This window comes from Beta vulgaris, chromosome 7 (genome assembly GCF_026745355.1).
Source record: "Beta vulgaris subsp. vulgaris cultivar EL10 chromosome 7, EL10.2, whole genome shotgun sequence".
NCBI classification, from domain to species: domain Eukaryota; kingdom Viridiplantae; phylum Streptophyta; class Magnoliopsida; order Caryophyllales; family Amaranthaceae; genus Beta; species Beta vulgaris.
Window position 1 is genome coordinate 47,200,555 of NC_079208.1, and position 19,545 is coordinate 47,220,099.

The 19,545-nt window shown below is 34.6% G+C and overlaps 4 protein-coding genes across 4 annotated transcripts; 3 read left to right on the plus strand and 1 right to left on the minus strand.

The window, feature by feature from the left end:
- The first annotated feature begins 1,198 nt into the window (after positions 1–1,198).
- Positions 1,199–1,714, plus strand: LOC109133579 (uncharacterized mitochondrial protein AtMg00860-like). Its single transcript, XM_019247080.1, has one exon. It carries the CDS (start codon positions 1,199–1,201, stop codon positions 1,712–1,714), a length of 516 nt encoding a protein of 171 aa, XP_019102625.1.
- Positions 1,715–4,120: 2,406 nt separating this feature from the next.
- LOC104908565 (cathepsin B-like protease 2) lies at positions 4,121–9,745 on the minus strand. Its single transcript, XM_010697684.4, has 11 exons — positions 9,384–9,745; positions 6,750–6,803; positions 6,578–6,658; positions 6,274–6,430; positions 6,140–6,144; positions 5,967–6,041; positions 5,740–5,865; positions 5,421–5,639; positions 4,778–4,891; positions 4,646–4,681; positions 4,121–4,545 (listed from the first exon to the last, which is right to left on the minus strand). Exons 1-11 carry the CDS (start codon positions 9,438–9,440, stop codon positions 4,411–4,413), a joined length of 1,059 nt encoding a protein of 352 aa, XP_010695986.1. The 5' UTR covers positions 9,441–9,745; the 3' UTR covers positions 4,121–4,410.
- Positions 9,746–14,138: 4,393 nt separating this feature from the next.
- Positions 14,139–17,017, plus strand: LOC104908563 (hypothetical protein). The gene is made up of 3 exons (XM_010697682.4): positions 14,139–14,261; positions 16,116–16,272; positions 16,625–17,017. Exons 2-3 carry the CDS (start codon positions 16,117–16,119, stop codon positions 16,670–16,672), a joined length of 204 nt encoding a protein of 67 aa, XP_010695984.1. The 5' UTR covers positions 14,139–14,261; position 16,116; the 3' UTR covers positions 16,673–17,017.
- Positions 17,018–17,161: 144 nt separating this feature from the next.
- LOC104908562 (leucine-rich repeat extensin-like protein 6) lies at positions 17,162–19,195 on the plus strand. The gene has a single exon (XM_010697681.4). The coding sequence runs from the start codon at positions 17,962–17,964 to the stop codon at positions 19,048–19,050; it is 1,089 nt and encodes a 362-aa protein (XP_010695983.1). The 5' UTR covers positions 17,162–17,961; the 3' UTR covers positions 19,051–19,195.
- Positions 19,196–19,545: the final 350 nt, after the last annotated feature.

Genomic DNA, 19,545 nt, shown 5'->3' on the forward strand with positions numbered 1-19,545 from the left:
TATGGAAGGGGTAAACACCTTCCAAACCATGATGGTCACTACCCACCATGGAAAGAGAACCTTGCATTTACTCTTAGATAGTGGTAGCACCCACAACTTTATTAATAGGAGTGTGGCAGCTAAGCTGAATTGCAAGGTAGAAACTATTTCTCTCATGTTGGTGAAGGTAGCTGATGGAGGGCAGATAAGATGTGATGCTATTATCAAGGTTTCCAGTGGCAAATGCAAGGGAAACCATTTTAAACCGACTTATTACTTCCTTTGAGTGGGAGCGATATAGTATTGGGCATCCAATGCTTTGCTACCTTGGGACCAATTCTATGGAATTTTAGCAACCTAACTATGTATTTCCGGCACCTAGGCCGGAAGTTTAAGCAAGCTTAGGGGAGCAAATCGCCAGAAGTTATAGGGTATACAAATTAACCAATTGAATAAAATACTTCAAACATCTAATGAACTCTCAATGAATACAAATGATGCCAACCTCAATCCGTTACAGCCCACAACTGATGACCCTAAACCCTTCTCCAACTACTGAAATTTCCATTGACCTTGTCATTGTTTTAGAGCAGTTCCAACCTATCTTCGAAACCCCAACTGGTCTATGTACAACTAGACTAGCTTTTGACCATAAAATACCTCTGAAGGAGGGAACTGATACCATCAACATCAGGCCCTAAAGATACCCTTTCACTCAGAAAATCGTTATTGAAGAACTAGTGCAAGAGTTGAAGAACCAAGGCACTATTAGGGATAGTAAAAGTCCCTTTGCAGCACCTGTTGTCCTTGTGAATAAGAAATATGAATGGTGGAGAATGTGTGTGGATTAGAGAACCCTTAATAAGGCTTCAATCAAAAATAAGTTTCCTATTCCTATTATTGAAGAGTTCGTTATTAGATGAATTGCATGGCACTCAATTTTTCTCGAAAAATGATCTTAAATCTGGTTATCATCATATTAGAGTGCATTCTGGTGACATTCACAAAACTGCATTTAAGACACATTTTGGACACTTTGAATACCTAGCTAGTTATACCTTTTGGGCTAACTAATGCACCATGTACCTTTCAGGCCTTGATGAACCATGTTTTCGAAAATTTCCTAAGGAAATTTGGCCTTGTATTCTTTGATGACATTCTTGCAAACAACTCTAGTTAGGAGCAACATTTAAACCACTTAACTACTATTTTTAAGACCATGCAGGAACATTCCTTACATGCTAACCTAAAAAAGAGTTCATTCGGGTCTACCAAAGTGCACTATTTAAGTCATGTTATAACTCAAAATGGGGTGCACACTGAACCTGAGAAGATTCAGGCAATTGTTACTTGGCCTCAACCTAAAAACATTAAACAACTTAGAGGTTTTTTGGGCTTAACAGGCTATCACAGGAGATTCATAAGAGACTATGGCAAGATTTGCAAGCCTCTTACTGCCCTGTTGAAGAAGCAAGCTTTCCATTGGACTCCTACAGCAACTGAAGCATTTGAAGCTCTTAAAAGAGTCATGACTACACCCCCTGTATTGGCTTTGCGTAACTTTAATGACCAATTTGTTATTGAGATTGATGCCTCAGGTGTAGGCATTGGAGCAGTCTTAATGCAACATGGACATCCTATTGCATATTTAAGCAATGCTTTGGCTGACAGAAATCTACGCTTATGTGCTTATGAGAGAGAGTTGATTGCAGTTGTCTTTGCAGTCCAAAAATGACATCATTATCTTATTATACATCCTTTCACCATAAGGACAGATCAACAAAGTCTCAATTTTTTGTTGGAACATAAGTTGGCTACACCTTCCAACAGAAATGGCTCTCTACATTGGTTGGCTATGATTATATCATTGATTATAAAAAGGGAGTGGAGAATAAAGTGGTTGATACTCTATGAAGGATCCCAAGTGCCACTCTCCTCCAAGTAAATGTTAGCAGTATTCACTCCACCATGTGGGAAGATATTCAAGCGTAATGGGAGACAGATCCAAACCTGAAGCAGTTGATTGCAAATCTAGGGAGGGATCCCAGCTCTCATTAACATTTTGTTTGGAAAGATAATTAGCTCGTAAGGAAGGGAAGATTTGTAATTGGGCATTGTGTGCAACTAAAACACAAAATCATGCTCTGGATGCATGATTCTTTAGTAGGCGGTCATTCAGGGGTTCAAGCCACACTCAAGAGGGTGAAAACTCTCTTCTACTAGTCTGTTATGAAGAGGGTCATCACTGATTACATCAACGAATAATGCACTGTGTGTCAAACATGTAAATATGACAGTAGTGCTTATCCTGGCCTCCTGAACCTCTACCCATACCTGAGAGAGTTTGAGAGGAAGTGGCAATGGACTTCGTTGAAGGTCTTCCAAAATCTATGGGGAAGGAAGTCATTTTGGTGGTTATTAAGAGACTTAGCAAGTATGCACATTTCATTGCTCTATCTCAACCTTTCACATCCCTTAAGGTAGCCCAAACTTATATTGATCACATATATATATATATATAAACTGCATGAGACAGAGATAAAATATTCATCATTACTTTTTGGACTGAAATGATGGCATTATATGGTGTACAACAACACCTCTCCACTACATACCACCCTTAAACATATGGATAATATGAGGTTCTTAATAGGTGCTTAGAAACCTATCTTAGGTGTATGTTTAGTGACACTCCACAACATTGGGCTAAATGTATGGTTGCCTCTTGCAGAAATTTGGTACAATACTACATTCGACTCCTCCATTCATACCACTCCTTATGAGGTGTTGTATGATAACCTCCTCCCACACATCATCCTTACTTGGCTGGCAGCAATAACATGGATATGGTGGATAGAAGTCTTCAACAAAGAGAATGTGCCATTTCTTTTGCCCAAACAACATCTGACCATGCATAGAATCACAGTAAATAGCAGATAAGTAGAGGTCTGAGAGACGATTTGATTGCGAATTAGGTTTACCTCAAGCTTCAACCATACAAACAACAATCTGTGGAATACCGCAGCAATCATTAGCTGCCTGCTAAGTATTTTGGGCCTTACATGGTCATTCAGAAAACAGGAAAAGTAGCCTATACTCTACAATTACCAGCTTCATCTAAAATTCATCCCACATGTCATGTTTCCCAGCTTAAAAAACACTATGGTCCACTTAATAACCTTCCTGATATTTCTATCCCTTCTCATGAACCCTCACAACCCAAGACTCCTTGGAAACTCACGACAAAAGAATTGTAAAGAAACGCAATCATGCAGTTGTCCAGTGGCTTATACAATGGTCAGGTTCAGCACCAGAGGATGCTACCTGGAAAGAGGCGGTTGCCATTGAGGAGATGTACCCTAATTTTGATCCTTGGGCCGGGTCAAGGATCCTCTCATGGGGGAGGCATTGATATGATCTCAATTGGGAAAGTTGGGAAAATAAAAATAAATCAAAAGAAGCTGAGCTGGAGTAATTAGAGCATGAGCTGGAGGAATTGGGGCCTAACAAAATTTAGCTCAACAATCATGAGCTCACATGATGTCAGCAAGAATCTTTTGAGGGAGTTGTACGACCACCTATCATAACCACCTTGCTATTATTACAATTTCCTTTTATCAGTTTATGTAATTTTCCTTATGTTATTTCCCTTTTGTTAAGACTGAATAAATGGCTATAAATAGTCAGATGATGTAAGTATGAGATATATATATGAAAATACACCTCTCTTAATTTTTTCTTATTGTTCTTAGAGTTTTCCCTTCAAACTCCTCTTGTGGAGTTTCTGGGTTAAGCTTAGAATCTTCCTCCATCTCTTTTACTTCCTCCGTTTCTTTTTACTCGCTACACTTCTCATTTCATGAACTCCTAGGCAATTTTTGGAGAAGAGAGAGGTAGAGAGTAAAAAGAAAAGGGACCCATGTGGGAGGAGAGAGATAGAGAGAGTTTATTGCCCAAAAAAGAAGTGTAGCAAGTAATGTGAAACTTCCCATAATGGAAAGTGTAGCGAGTAAAAAGAAACGGAGGAAGTATTAAAGATCAATGAGGTTCATATCCATTTAAGAACCATATTATCCAGGTCTAGCCTTGGCACTCGAGGACTATAATTCAAGCATGATGTAAAGGGGAGGGAACAAAAGAATTAGACAACAAAATAAGGAGACATGCTAATTTCACATTTTGGTTAATCATACAGAGCATATTATTTCAACAGCCTTTTTACATTCAATAAGCTAGCAGAGACTGATTGTGAAGAATCATGTCCCTGCTGAATCAGGATCATCATTGATGTAATCTATCAAATGTCTGAATCACAAATTACATTATGAATAGCTGTAAATGAGCATAAGCCATCGAATGTTGTGCATTTCCAACAGCAGATGCAATGTTGTGTAAATAGATACCAATCAATGAGCAACAGTCATAATATCATTACAGGGAAGCAGCACCAGCGTCATCAGAACCGGTCACCACCTCAAACAAGTTTTTGGGTGAAGGCATGCCACCCACGACGTCTTCTTCAACGCAACATTCATTTGTTCCTCGACTGATCATGAAGTATCCGTCCTGTCATAATTGAGGAGCGGTTTATGAGTCCCAAACAAATTGTAATCAGGTGTGCTAAAGCTGATATTAGTACAAAGACGAGGAGAGAGAACAAACTTACATCACCCCAACTTTTGTTCCACTGATTTGCTACAAGCTGTGAAACATGACATCCAGTTAGAAGGTGCCCAAATTAAAAAAAAATGACCGATTTCTCTTTAGAAAAAAAGGTTTAAAAGGTATGAGAACAAACCCAATAATCTTCTCCATCTGCTGTAGTTCCCCATCCAATCAGCTTAACAGCATGTCCTCCAAGGTATTCCCCAGTTACATGTTTGTAAACCCCTGACTTGTAATGAGCAAAATCCTGTAAACAATAGCATTAAGATTGAGCAAAAGAGCAGAAGAATCTACTCTGTTTTAATCCTGGACTGGGGGCGTTAACGACCCCAACTGAGCCTGAGATCGGGGTCACTCAGCTCAAAACACTTACATTTGAGCTTGATGGAATCTTGAGCTTAATTTATCAAGTTTCATACCTTAAATTTCTAACTTGATTCCTAAACTTATAATCAAGCTCAAAACTTGATTTCTAATATGTCAAGTTTTTGCTATTATTCCCTTTCAGTTTCTCACCCATCTTCTGCACATTTTTACTATTAATTTCTTTCTAATGTTTAAAAGATAATAGTGAAAAAGAAAATCCAGTTCCTTTACAAGCTTCACATATCGAACTTAGCTGTGCGACTCAAAAAACGTTGAGTCAGCTACGCTCATTAGCACCCTTATCATAGACCTCCATTTTTTCTAACTCAAGTCCCTTCTCCTGGTTGAGAAATTGACTACTTTCAATTCAAAAAATTGCTGTTAAATGATTCAGAGTTCAGTCCTTTTACCTCGTAAACATCGAAAGCCACCTCAACAGGTCCATTCTTGTAGAGTTCAGCCATGATCTGTTGTGGGTCTTGTTTAATCCTGTAGGCATTTGCACCATAATGCTTTGATTGTTTCCATAGTTGGTTGCCAGCCACACATTTCCTCACACACTTTGGAGTAGGGTAACCAGGCTCACATCCTGGGTGGGAGCAGCCAGTAGTGTCAAAGTACGGATCACACTGTCACAAAGAAATCAATCTCAACATTTAGATATGAGGGGTTACAACAGAGGTTGAAAAGGTAAAAAATTAAGCCTTTAGTTCAAGAAAGATATTTTACCTCTTCAGTAACAACACCATGGTGAACAAAATAGCGCCAGGCAAAAATAGGCGTTCCACCATTACATCCGGAGCCACACATGAATCCACAGCATGCCAAGAGATCGTTAACTGATAACGAGATGTTCTACAAGGAAATATTTGGAAGGAAACCAAAGTTTTGATATATTGACAAGGAGGTGAAAAAATAATAGTTTTATAATAACAAAAATAAGAGAAAGCAATTACCATGCCATAATGTATGCAGAAACGATCTTGAAGGGCTTCAACAGCAGCATATGCCCAACAAGAACCACAGTGACCCTATTTGACAGAGAGCAGAAAATCAATTTGAGTGACTTGAAAGTTGAGACTTATCTTATTGCCATTTAATCTAATATATCTAATAGAATGTCAAGTACCTGGTCTTTGATGTGGAATCAAACAAACGCCCCAAGTAAGACAGAGGAAAAGGCAGACAGAAAATATTATAAGATGATCATTTCATGGATATAAATAGTAAGAAGAAATGAGAGTGACACAGCATTTAACTTACCATAGATTCTACCAATCGTACGACACTGAGGCCAAGCCTTTCTGGCATCAAACTCCTTTGGCAACTTTAAGGACCTATCATGGTGTACGACAGGGATATTCCTCTTCTCACCCGGTGGAGTTTTTCTAGCTCCTAAGATGCGCTTGAATTGGCCAACCTTAACAATGAAAAGAAATAGATACAGCAGTGAGAACTTTGCACGAGCCTAACAAGTTACAGTACGATCACTCGCGTTGCTAAAGACAGAAGATGAAGTCTTCCTTTCATCTGATAATTATCAGATACAATTTGAATAAGAACTCACTGTATAATCAGATAATTGCTGGTTCATGCCAGCCTTCCATCCAGCTTTTGGATTTCCATTTATTGAATTTATCATTGAGTCCTGAAACAAGAATTTGGAGTTGAAATGTTAATATAGAGATGGCTAATCAGTTATATACAGCACTCAAGTTACCAACTTACAAGAGCAATACCTGAAGAAGGTTGGAGTTCAACTTTAGCTCAGGTACTGATTCTGCCACAAAAATCTGCAATCAACATAAATTACCATAAGTTGCCACAAACAAAGTCAAGGAAGATTATATGACAATATCTGATACTGATACAATGGAATGTACAACATGCAGCTTCTGAAAAGTAGAAATCAAATTCTCTCGCTTCACAACTACTACAATAGAGCAAATCTTCCATAGTCTCATAGTTACAACTCCAAGAATGGGGCAGAGCAACAACGAAACTAGATAACAACCACTGAAGAGAAAATAGAAGATTAATGCAAGTATGCTTGCATAGATAGTCCGGTGGCTGAGAACATCCGAAATTTAATATATGAAATCGCACCTTTGCAAGGAAAAGCACAAACTTATAATTAATATGGAAGCAGTGAATTTTGATTTCAATTTTCAGCAGGTTCAAGTACGGCCAGCAGTCAATTGGTTGTCTAATATCTTTTGCAATCTATACAACCCTATTGAGTTTTCCTAACCATGGATAAGCATTAAATACACTCTCAAAATGGTAGTATATTAAGAACGAAGACAAAAGACACAAAGCTTAGATGGTGCACACGCTAGTACATGGAGCATGGTTCATGCGCACATGTACACGAATAATAAGTCAAATGTAAATAGATAACAAGTCAAATGAAAACATGTACATAGATAATAAGCCAAATGAACATATGTACATCGTTGTTGGTACATGTTCATTGGTATTGGTTTTTGTATACATAATCTAGTGCTTCATATTCATCGTGCATATGGTTCTCTTCATACTGACGTGTACATGTACTAATTTGGGCAAAACACCAAATGCTCGGCACTTCAATAAGCTTAGTATTTCTTAGTCTTTAAGCTATGTTTAAAATTTTTTACTCACTATAAGATTATTAGTAGCATAATGCCGATAATAGCAATTGAATGAAGTGTCATAGCTAAGTTTATAAAAATATCATCTTGACTTGATCCTGCTTCCTCTATTTATTTATTTTTAATACCGAATCGGGTTCTTCTCCAACCTATATCAAATAGAACATGTTGAGCCAAATCTTCTTCATGTAAAACCTGCTTGATTTAGATCCGGAAAATCGTACGATTTTATGAAAGCATGTGCTATGGCTCAAATCCGTAATCAATCCTATTTCCGATAAAAGCAGTTGACAATTGAACCCAAATTTCCCCATTATTTTTGTATCCGTAATAGTGTGAAAAGAAGTCCCGGCTCCAAGTTGTTCAAGACAAGAATAGTAGAGTAATGGTGTTGAGTTTCTCGACCCTAAAGTGCATCTAAGCGTTGAAGCCCAAGGTGATATGGAAGAATGGAAAAAGCACATTGATGCCCAGATCAACCTTTTTATATCAAAATTTATTTATTTATTTATATAAACTGCACCTCACTTCAATGACATAATAAAAAGTACGCAAAATAGAAGTTTCTAGGAAATAGAAGAATGTGGGGTTGTTTGATTGACAAAAAATAAGAGACCGTGCGTCCCAGGGATTTCTATTTCCCACAAAAATAGAGGAAGCTGGTTACCTAATAGAACTTTACCTTCCATGATGAACCAAACAAAATGTTACTACATGAAACAATTAACTTCTCAGAAACTTCCTACGACCAACCAAAAGACCGCTTGGAATTAAAACCGCAGCCCCTCTTGGCAGAAAAAGAATGCTCTAAAAACTATAAGAAATACTAAATTCAATATTCCAAATTTTAAACCTTTCAACAAAGACAAATATCTCTTACAAGTTCCAAATGATTATTAACAATTGTCACAAGTGAGCTAAAGTTCTGAATCAACCCACAAGAGCTTTACCAATATTATGGGAAGGACACAAATTTCTGTAGAGGCGGAGCCCTCAATAAATTTAAATACAGGACAAACTGTGATACAATTTACAAAAAGTTTTGCCAAAAGACAAATTTGCTAACTGACCCAGAACTGCCCACTAAAAATTCACCAAGGTCTCTCTATTGTCCTGCCCCATTCCACCAATACAAAATCTTTAAATCTTCAAACCAAAAATTGAAAATGAATTAAATGAAAATATTATCCAATCTCCTCATTTAAGAAGGTTATATAGTATTTAATTTCTTTTTAATCTACCCGATTTCACTTTCACGTTTGTTAACAGCTTAAACTCTGCTAATTAGCATTTTTAATTATCACTGATTAAAAATTATAAACTCATATCATGGAAATTTTTGTTCAGACGAATCAAATAAAATCCCGCATAGTCTTAAGTTATTTAGATAATGGAGTATTCCATAGGAATAGGTTTTGATTCCCAGTTCTTCACACAAGATCAAAATCAAACTTCCACTTTTTAGGCTTTTACAAATCAACTAAATACTAGTACTTAATAAGTAATACATGATTAAATGAGTTACACCATCAAAGTTTCACAGATCTACTCATATCAAATCAACAATTTAGGAGATGAAAGATTCTAAACATTGGTATATCTTGAAATGGGTACCAAATAATTTTGACCAACTAAACCATCTATCAATCACAACTTTATAACAAAAAATATGCCAAAAATAGAGATATTAATAAATGAAGAATTCATAAATTAATAAAGAGAGATGGGTAGATATATTACCGAAGGTGCTAGTAGTAGAAGAAGAAAAATTGATAAACCCAGAAAAGAAGACGCCATTTTTTATCTTCTACAATCAAGAGTGAAAGCTGCAATTTTTGGGGATGAAGAGAATGGTGTCCAAAAACTCAAGTTCTTACGTCTCAATTTATACACGACTCATAGTAGAAGATATTTTTGGGGTGTTAAGTTAAAAATATAGTCAAGAGAGTAGGTAACAAGGCAACTAGAAAGAAATAATAATACTGTACACTTTTTTTTGCAGAGGATAAGATGTTGGAAACATGAAAAATATGTAGATCCTGCAATGAGATCCTTTACTATTTTACAGGAATCTATATCAATGAGTAATGAGACAGTGACAATAATATTGATAGGAGTAATGTGCAATGAATGTGAAATGAGAGATGGACCAATTGAAAGTTTGATCGTCAAAAGAAATGGACAATTGAAAATTTTGGACTAACTTTCAAGGATTTTATACTAGTGGCTAATTATGAAAGTTATGGGCATTGATTATTTAATTTGTTATCTTATGGATTCAAAATTGATGGTATGAAAATTAACCCGAAAAAATAATTTGTCTCGTTATAAAGTTAAAAAGTAAATGTCATATATTTAATGTGTGATAAGTTTTTCCTAAAATAATGTAGATATGTTGATTTGTACTCCCTCCGTCTCCCCGTCTCATAATATAGTGCTTGTTTCTTTTTTACACGGTCTCTAAGACGTAACTTTGACCTTTAGGGATCGTTTGGTTCAAGATATGGAATGAAAAAGGGAATAGATACAAAGAAAGGAGGAGAATGGTAACAAAAATGGTTACCTTTATTGAGTGTTTGGTTCAAGCCAAGGAATGGAAATGAAGGGTAACCATCAACTTCAAGTAATGGATTCTGTTACTTGAGGGGAGGGAAGGTAACAAATTGGGGAAATCCATTACCATCAAGTAATGGTAAGGGATTGATGAGGGGTTGAACCAAACAAAAAGAAAGGGAATCGTTAATTGATTTCGTTTCTTAAAATCCAAAAATAGTGAACCAAACGACTCCTTAATATCTTTAATTCCGTAATAATAAAAAATATAAAAAGTTGATATTATGAAATTACACATTCAGATGAATATAACAAGATTCCACATGAATATGTTTTTTTTATATATACAAATGAGAATATTCAGTTAAAGATTTTAAAGTTTGACCCACAAAAAATGAAGTAAGCACTTTATTATGGGACGGAGGGAGTAGTATATATTTCTTGTAGTATAGATATGACTTTTGCTTTAAGTAGCAATACACAACAACGGGAAGAATTGAAATCACTTCTCTATTATGTTTCACTCTATAATTTTCTGTTTCCTTTTGTTTCACAACACGTAATCAGCACGAGTTTGCTACCGAAAAATTAAAGGTATCTTAAGAAAAAAGCTTTAGATCCATTTTGTTTCAAGTTCTAAATTTGTTTTCTCTAAGCCCAACCTTTTTACTATCGGAACATGGATCAACAAAGTAATGGATTAACATTGTCTTACACAATGTATCTTCTCGGGTGTTTATTTTTGGATAGAGCGAAACAATGTGTCATTCACTACCAACCCAGCAAGGGGTACTGTGAGACATCCCCGACCCAATAACCTCAACAACGGTACAAATACCCATACCGGAGAAAACTCACAAACCTCTATTTCTAACACCAATAATAACTCTCCTATACAACCAACTGAAAATCAACCCCCACCGAGTAATAAAAGAGATAGGGAGCATGGTAAGTTTTTCCTAAACCTATATACTACCTCTGTTTTTATTTAGTTGCAACATTCACCTTTTTACACAAACTTTAAGAAATGGGAAAAGAGAGTATAATTGACCCACTTGCCCCTGCTACTAGTACTATAATTAAATGGGGAAAGAGCAGGTGAAGTAAGGGTAATATAGTCAAATTATCCCAAAAGTTTTCCTAAAAAGGGAAATGTTGCAACTAAAAAAAAACACCTAAAAGTAAAAATTGTTGCAACTAAATAAAAATAGAGGTAGTATTAGGGTAATGTACATATATGTTGACTTGTAGTATATTTCTTGTAGTATAAATATGGCTTTTGCCATAGAATTGAAATCGATCACTTCTCTACTATCTTTCACTTTATAATTTTCTGTTTCCTTTTGTTTCACCACATGACCTAAATTTTACTCAACTACATTTATATCAATTATTGAGTTAGAGTTTAAATTTCAACTAATACTCTCCCTGTCCCAAAATATAGTTCATGTTTTTTTGCACAGTATTCAAGACGTACCTTTGACCTACGATATCTTTTATTTTGTATTAGTAAAAAATATAAAAAGTTGATATTATGAATGTACACATTGAGGCGAATCTAAAAACACCCTACATGAGTATGTCTTTTTATATACACAAAGCGTGGATTATGCTAGAACATATCTGTCTTATAAAAGAACACATAGTTTAAAATTAATGAGCATGTAAATCTCCAATTACAAAAGGAGTTGGTCTTATAAGAGACCGTCTAATTTTAATTTAAAATTAGGCAACATATTAAGCTCAATAGAAAGAAGATAAGTAATGGGCTTTTTGAATAAAGTTATGGGCTTTTTGAATAAAATGATAAACTTAAGTTAGTCTAATTTTAACATAAAATTAGACCGTCTCTTTTAATAACTTGTGTTACAAAAGAACATAGGTCATACTGAAAAGAACATATGGTAAATGAACATCTAGTCTAAACTAAAAGAACCTTCCTTTTAAAATTCAAATGTTTTTAAAAAAATCTCGCTAACAATCATATTTGAAAAGGTGAAACAAGTTGCAAGACTTAAGGAAACATATAACAACATTTTTCTCAAAATCACGGGCTCTTAAAATGTTGAAACAACGTCGTTTAGGAGATGGTGCACTATACTCTACATGCACATGGGTGCATATTCCTATTTGCAATATACTTCCTCCGTTTTTTAATAAGTGACACACTTCTCCCAAAAAGCTCTCACATAAAAGGGAGAAATGTGTCACTTATTAAAAAACGGAGGTTAGTATACATTAGTGAGAATATTTGGTCAAAGTTTTTAAAGTTTAACTCCCAAAATAACAACATAAACTATATTTTGGGACGGAAAAAGTATAAATCCGTAAATGAAACTATTAGAATATGTTAGGTTAGTGTTGACAACTCTAGCTCAAAGATACGTGTTTTTTTTGTTCAACTCACTTATATATAGAGTTTCAAAATCATAGTATTGGTAAATGTAAAATTTGGTCGAAATAAAAGTCATAGAATCTTTATAGTTAGATCATAAATTCATGATACATGTAAACTTTGCAATTTCAATTGAATTTGTTCATATAGATTCTTTTATAATTTTTTTTTAAAAAAAAGAAGAAGGAAAATAACAACAGACAATAACAACACTAATAATGATAAGGATAATTTTTCAAAACAAAAACTTCTAAATACATTTTTTTTCAAGAAACAACATTTTATATTTTCCTAGTAACTCATGACCTATACAACCTTATCCTATTCTAGGCATTGACCAACCATTTATATTGTTGACCAAACGATTATCGGAAAAATATAAATTAAAATAACTTAGCACAATTTTAATAATGGAGTTCCAATTATTGGAAAAATAAGAATTAAAATAAACAATGAGCTGAATTTAACAAAACATTACATCAACAATTGTTCTTATATGTTGTTATATATGAAAATAAAAACATAGGATTAAAGTGAGATGCAAAAATCAATTTAGAATAATCATTTGAAAATAGAATAAGTTACAGTTTATTTTGCTTTTAGCGTTGACAATGAGTCGAGACAGCTCGCGAGCTACTCGAACTCAACTTGGTCAAAGCTCGACTCGAGCTCAAACTTGACTCGACATGTTAACGAGTCGAGTCGAGTCCAAAACCAAGGTTGGAGGTTATGCATAGAGCAACAAAGCACATGGTTCGACAACTGCTGATAAATTGGACAATCGGGTAAACTATTTCATTTGTAAATATTGCTCCCTCTATTGATAACAATTTCATTGCATGCCGTCAACCCAATACTGGACTCGAAAAGCTTGTGAGATACTCGAAGAAATTATACTTTTTATTTTCTTAAGAAAGTTTAACCTATTTTCTAAAAAATACTTTGAACTTTTCTTTAAAAAACATGAAAAAAGTACATTAAATGACTAACAGGCAAAGTGAAGGAATTTCTCCGTAAGAAATAAATCCAGAAATAAGTACATTGTATTAGTTGTTTGGGATTGATCCGAAAAAACTTTTCATGTTGATGTTTGATGTATGGTAAAGTACTTTTAGGAAATTTATTTTCAGTTTGATATTTTTTGTTCATAAAAATCTAATAAAGAATGCAAATGAAACCGAGTTCGAGTTCGAGCTCGAGCTTGAAACGAGTTCGACTTTGATTTCGAACCTAGTTGGAGTTCGAGCTCAAGTTTGGATTCCAAATTCGAGCTTGAAAATTTCAAGCTCGCGAGTTTTCGAGTCGAGTCGAGTATAATCTAGCTCGAGGTCGACTCGTACCATTACCTACCCTAGTCACTTTTCCCTAAAAGATGTGTGCAGCCTAAAGATTAATAATTGAGCTTCCCCCAAAGAATGTTATATAGCCTCGTAGGTTGAAACCTGAAGGTATAATAAAGCCCAACTCTTAATGGTCAGTTGGTGATTTTATAACATAGTAACATACTATATATTTGGGGACTGTTGGGCCAGAAAGAGTGACCAAGTCATAACTCATAAGCCACCTAATTTTTCGAAACAGTGTACAATCTGTTACACACTTTGCTATCTTGTATTAGAATTCACCCTTCATCTCCAATTCTCTGAATTTTCAATCTCCAATCAAGTAAGGTACATTTCATTCAATCCTTTAATCTTCTTCTTTCTTTACGTTCGAAATTTTATCCTAATTAGTTTTCTTGATGTTACTATAGATCACAGATACTTGTAATCCTACATTAATCTTAATCTTAATCTTGGATGTAAATTAATTAGTCGGCAATCACAGATATTTTCTAGAGATACATAGATTGATAGAGTTCTTATACGTACATAAATGTTTACCCTCCAATTAATTTTATCCCCAGGAGTTTATTAGAGTCTCAAGAGGTGGTGATTTGTTATTTGTGATTGTATGTATATAGATCTATATTTGAATATAAAACTAGTTATTAGGCCCGGGCTATGTCTCGGGTAAGAAAATTTTCATTTATTAATATCATATCTTATGATAATAACACTAAATACAACTTAGCTTAGTGGTTAAAACTTTAGTATATGTACTTAAGGTCTCGGGATCAAGCGTTTTAATATATTTGTATAGATATATAGACGTTCCATGTTCGTTTTTCCATCGACTACAATGGCTTTATTCGAAATAACATCTAATTATTCAGTTATATATACTTCTTACGGTTTAGAATACTCGGAGCCAGACTCCTTGATCTGGAGAGTTTTGTGGGAGAATGATGGCAAGATAATGATGGAATTATTAATTGACTTCTCCTATGCTTTGCATCTTCAAACTCTCCAGAACATACTAAGAGCATGTTTGATTTAAGATTTTTAGGCTTAAAGAAATGGAGTTAATTAGCTTTATTTTTTTTTTTTTGGGTTCAACCTCTCCCCTTAATCCATTAAATTAGTTAGTGGTAACGGTCTCCTCTAGTTTGTTATTCTTCCTTCGCAAATTAAAAGATACTCCTTGGTATATATACGGATATACCTTCATCAATCATCATGGTAACAAAATTTATTTCTTCGTGTTAATGATTAGCATTCTCTTTCATTACATAGTTTGAACTAAACACCTCGTAAATGTAACATGGTAACAATCTATGTTACAATTCCCTTCCTTCATTTGATCCATTCTATTTGGGCTTGAACCCTATAAGCAATAAGGGGTCGTTTGGTTCAAAATAAGGAATGGAAAGAGAATGGAATGGGATGAAAGGATGGAATGGAAATGGAATGTGTTACTTTAGACACTTGTTTGTTTTGATGTAGGAATGGAATCATTGGCCTAATGACTCCCTTACTTTTTGTTTCCTGTGGTGTGAGGAGGGTTTCGAGATGGGGGAATCAAAATTGGGCTAGTAAGGGAGTGAAAAAAATGGATAACCCAACCAAACATAAAATAAGGGAGTGTGTTACCTCAATCCGTTTCCAAGCCTAAAATATTTCCAACCAGACGGATCCTAAGTTGATTGTTATTTGAGTGCATTCTTTATACACTTACAAATTTGCTACATTACATAGTATATTTGACACTAACTTTTTTACTCACTTTGAGCTCTCCTCATTTTGCTTGTTTTGTTACCTATTCTTTTCTGGTTAGAACCAAGTATAGGAAAACTAATCTATGATTGTTTCTTCCCAAGGAAAAATGGAGAAATATTCTTCCTTGACGCATGGTTGGATTGGATTGAAATGAACGTAATTCTAATACAATTGGAAAACTTTCATCTGACTCGCTCAAAAACCTCGATTCCGCCTTATACATTAGGGTCTCTAACACAATTTCTAAACCTATAATCCGAATGGAATACAATGAAATTATAGTTTGATCCAAAACAACAACGAAACTGACTTGGTCAGGTTGTTTGACAAACACAAACCTCTCTTATTGACTTATTGTAGTTGGTTTTCAATGAATAAAATCATAAAATGTACTACTACAAGTGAATTGTTATGCTTGTGATGCAGAATGACAGAATCACCATTTTTTCCAAGAGAAAAGCTATTTGAGAAGCAAAAGTATTTCCAAAACATGCGCAGACACACTCATCTTAAAGGACCCTATGACAAGATCACCTCAGTCGCCATTCCACTTGCTTTGGCTGGTTCATGCATTTTCTTGATTGTGAGTTTCTTTTTCTTAATAATACTAGCACATCTCCTTTGGTTTCAATTAGATCCTACATTTTGACTTTCGCACAATTTACGACCATATTTTTCTACACATATAAAATCTGACAGTAGCATACAACACGTATAATTTGTCTCGACTTATATTTTCAAAATAGATAATAAGATGAATTAATTATCAAAGTTATGGAATACAATGAGAAATGTGAAAGTCAAAATGGAGCATCCATTCAAAAACGAAGGGAACATTACTCAGCATCTTAATTATCTTATATCCACTTCAAATAAGCTTAATTATTTGTTCAGCTCTCTAATATATATTCTTTTTTCTTGGTTTTTTTTTTCAGGCAAGGGGAATTTATAACATGTCCCATGGAGTTGGGAAGAAGGCATGAGTGTGGCAACCCTATTCGGTTGGTATACTTTAAATTTAAGAAATAAGAATTTACTTTGGAAGATAGTCCCCAATTCATGAAGAATGAAGAACAGAAATAGGCAAATGCCCATTTAATAGTTTTCTATGCACTGAAATAAGATCCTTAGTTTGCAAAATTTTGATCAACCCATCAGGAATTGCTTTAAAAATGTTGTTTCTTTGTGATGCTACATTTTTTTTCTTTTGGACTCCCTTTTCTAAAAGATAGTTTGAGCCTTCTCTTTTTTTTTTTTAGTTCTGATCTCTAGAACTTATAGGTTTTGGCATTTGAAATGAGCAAAAAGGTAGTTGCACTATTGCATTATATCTAGCTCCACAACTTTTTTTTTGGTTATAGAGTTAATAATCAAACTTAGTGATGTAGACGACATTTAATCTAAGGTTTTGAGTATCACTCTTACAAAACTTTATAAACTAATTCTTAAACTGTACATCTAGATGTATAACGAATGGCATTTCACGCAGTAATGTATGCACTTTAAGTCATGACATGTCACACGTGCTATCACATATGTCAGTCATGTGCCAGCGTATGTGGTACACATAATAGTTGTTGCATGCTCTTTATAATAATTAGATACATAAATAATTTCCTCCCTCAAAAAGAAAAAAAAAAAAAAAAGTGAACCATATCCCAAATTTTATAACTCCTCAAAGATTTGAATTTTATTTTTTTGCATCAATGGCTAGCTGGTTTAGTCAATTATTTTGGTTTAATTCACAAGATAACCCAATTACAAATCTTTAATTCACAAGATAACCCAATAGTTAAATTAATTGATCAAACAAAAAAAAGTGTCGGAATTAATTTATTAATTACTCTACAATTGGAGGAGTTTTATAATTAAAATTATGTTCTTTACTCAACTATATGTATAAAATCGTGAATCCAGCTGATCTGATGCTCACGTTTTATAATGAGAACTAGTAAAATACAGATAATAACCATGAATGACTGAATATCATACTGCTTATTATATGGAAATTGTATCAGCCAAATATCACTTTCAGATTTTCAACTCGATCATAAAACACAACTTTGTACGTACAACACAAAGAAATTTTCAAACATTCCTATTCCTATACATGTTTTCACGTCTACATCAGATAATCTAATCAAAGTCTCAAAGACTATTTCCCCCCAAAAAAAATAAGCTCATTCTACCAAACAACATCATATAAGCCTGCCAACATACAAGTATACAAGTAATACAACCACACCATTTCATTTCATATCATATTGTTAATATGATCATGAAAATTTTCCCAAGTCTTCCCCTGTCTCTCCTCTTCCTCTTCCTCCTCTCCTATCCATCACCTTCCCACCAACAATCCGATCACACATTCGCCAACCCGAGGCTCGAAAAAGCCTACGAAGCTCTCCAAGCATGGAAAAAAGCCATGACAGACGACCCTTTCAACTTCACCAGCAACTGGTATGGTCCTGATGTCTGCACCTACCGTGGTGTCTACTGTGCTCCGGCTTTAGACGACAGTTACATACAAACTGTTGCAGGTATTGACCTTAACCATGCCAACATAGCCGGTTATCTTCCTAAAGAACTCGGCCTCTTAACCGATCTTTCTCTCTTCCATCTTAACTCAAACCGCTTTTGTGGCACAATCCCTTACACTATAAAAAACTGGCGCCTTCTTTATGAGATTGATGTTAGTAACAATAACTTCAATGGTGGTTTTCCTAAGGTGTTATTATCACTTCCTTATCTAAAATTCATCGATGTTCGATACAATTACTTTGATGGCCCTATTCCTTCAAAGCTTTTTGACCTTGATCTTGATGCTATCTTCATTAACAATAATAACTTCACCTCTAAGTTTCCTCAAAATATTGGTAACTCCCCTGTATCTGTTGCTGTTTTGGCTTACAACAACTTCCAAGGTTGTCTTCCACCTTCGATTTCTAAGATGTCGAAAACTCTCAACGAGATCATCCTCGAAGACTCCGGTTTAAAGGGTTGTTTGCCTTCTGAAATCGGCGAGTTGACTCAACTCAATGTGTTGGATGTGAGCTACAATGATTTGTCAGGTCCATTACCAGAATCCATGGGAGAAATGAAGAATTTAGAGCAGTTAAATGTGGCATTTAACATGTTTTCTGGATCAATTCCTGAGAGTATTTGTAGTTTACCCAAGTTGGAGAACTTTACTTACTCTTCAAACTTCTTCAGTGATGCACCATATAAGTGTTTGAAATTACAGGAGACAGATGATAGGTTAAATTGTATTGCAGGAAGACCATTTCAGAGGTCTGCTTCTGTGTGCAAATCTATCAATGATTATCCTATCAGTTGTGAGAGCTTAAGTTGTGATTACTAAGAGTAATTATGTTGGATTTAATATAAGGATTACTTTGCCATATTATATTTGTATATTAGAGATGTGATTTATTTGATTGGTTATAAGATTTTAAAGGAATAAATTGGAACATTGGGAAGTGGATTATATTCATTTGCTTCCTGTATCCTTGTGTCTTATTGCATTGAAATTTATGTATCCTAATAATTTCAAAAAAAAAAAAAAAAAAAGAAGTTTATATAGCTCAATTTATGTGGTTTTACTTAGCTTGTGTGTGAGTGTAAATATAGGATTGAACAATAAGAGAATTTGGTAGCTCTATAAATTCTTCCACTTTGATCTTCATTGCCCAAGAACAATTTTATCCACTGATGTTTATATCTATTTATTCGTAAAAACTATAAATATTGAAATGTTGAAATTATACTATTGAGATAAATCCAATTAACCCATTTGCATGCCTGGAACCAAATCTTTCGGAAAGGAATAATGAATTTGAGTCTTATCTCAAATCTG

Bases quoted from the DNA above. Each gene is read 5' to 3' on its own strand.
- LOC109133579 (XM_019247080.1), top strand. From the start codon at position 1,199: ATGCAGGAACATTCCTTACATGCTAACCTAAAAAAGAGTTCATTCGGG.
- LOC104908565 (XM_010697684.4), bottom strand. From the start codon at position 9,440: ATGGCGTCTTCTTTTCTGGGTTTATCAATTTTTCTTCTTCTACTACTA. The intron at 5,640-5,739 runs GTAAAATATCTT...TCTTTGTGACAG, and splicing joins ATGGTGTTGTTACTGAAGAG to TGTGATCCGTACTTTGACAC. The intron at 4,546-4,645 runs GTAAGTTTGTTC...CAATTATGACAG, and splicing joins GGAACAAAAGTTGGGGTGAT to GACGGATACTTCATGATCAG.
- LOC104908563 (XM_010697682.4), top strand. From the start codon at position 16,117: ATGACAGAATCACCATTTTTTCCAAGAGAAAAGCTATTTGAGAAGCAA. The intron at 16,273-16,624 runs GTGAGTTTCTTT...TTTTTTTTTCAG, and splicing joins GTTCATGCATTTTCTTGATT to GCAAGGGGAATTTATAACAT.
- LOC104908562 (XM_010697681.4), top strand. From the start codon at position 17,962: ATGATCATGAAAATTTTCCCAAGTCTTCCCCTGTCTCTCCTCTTCCTC.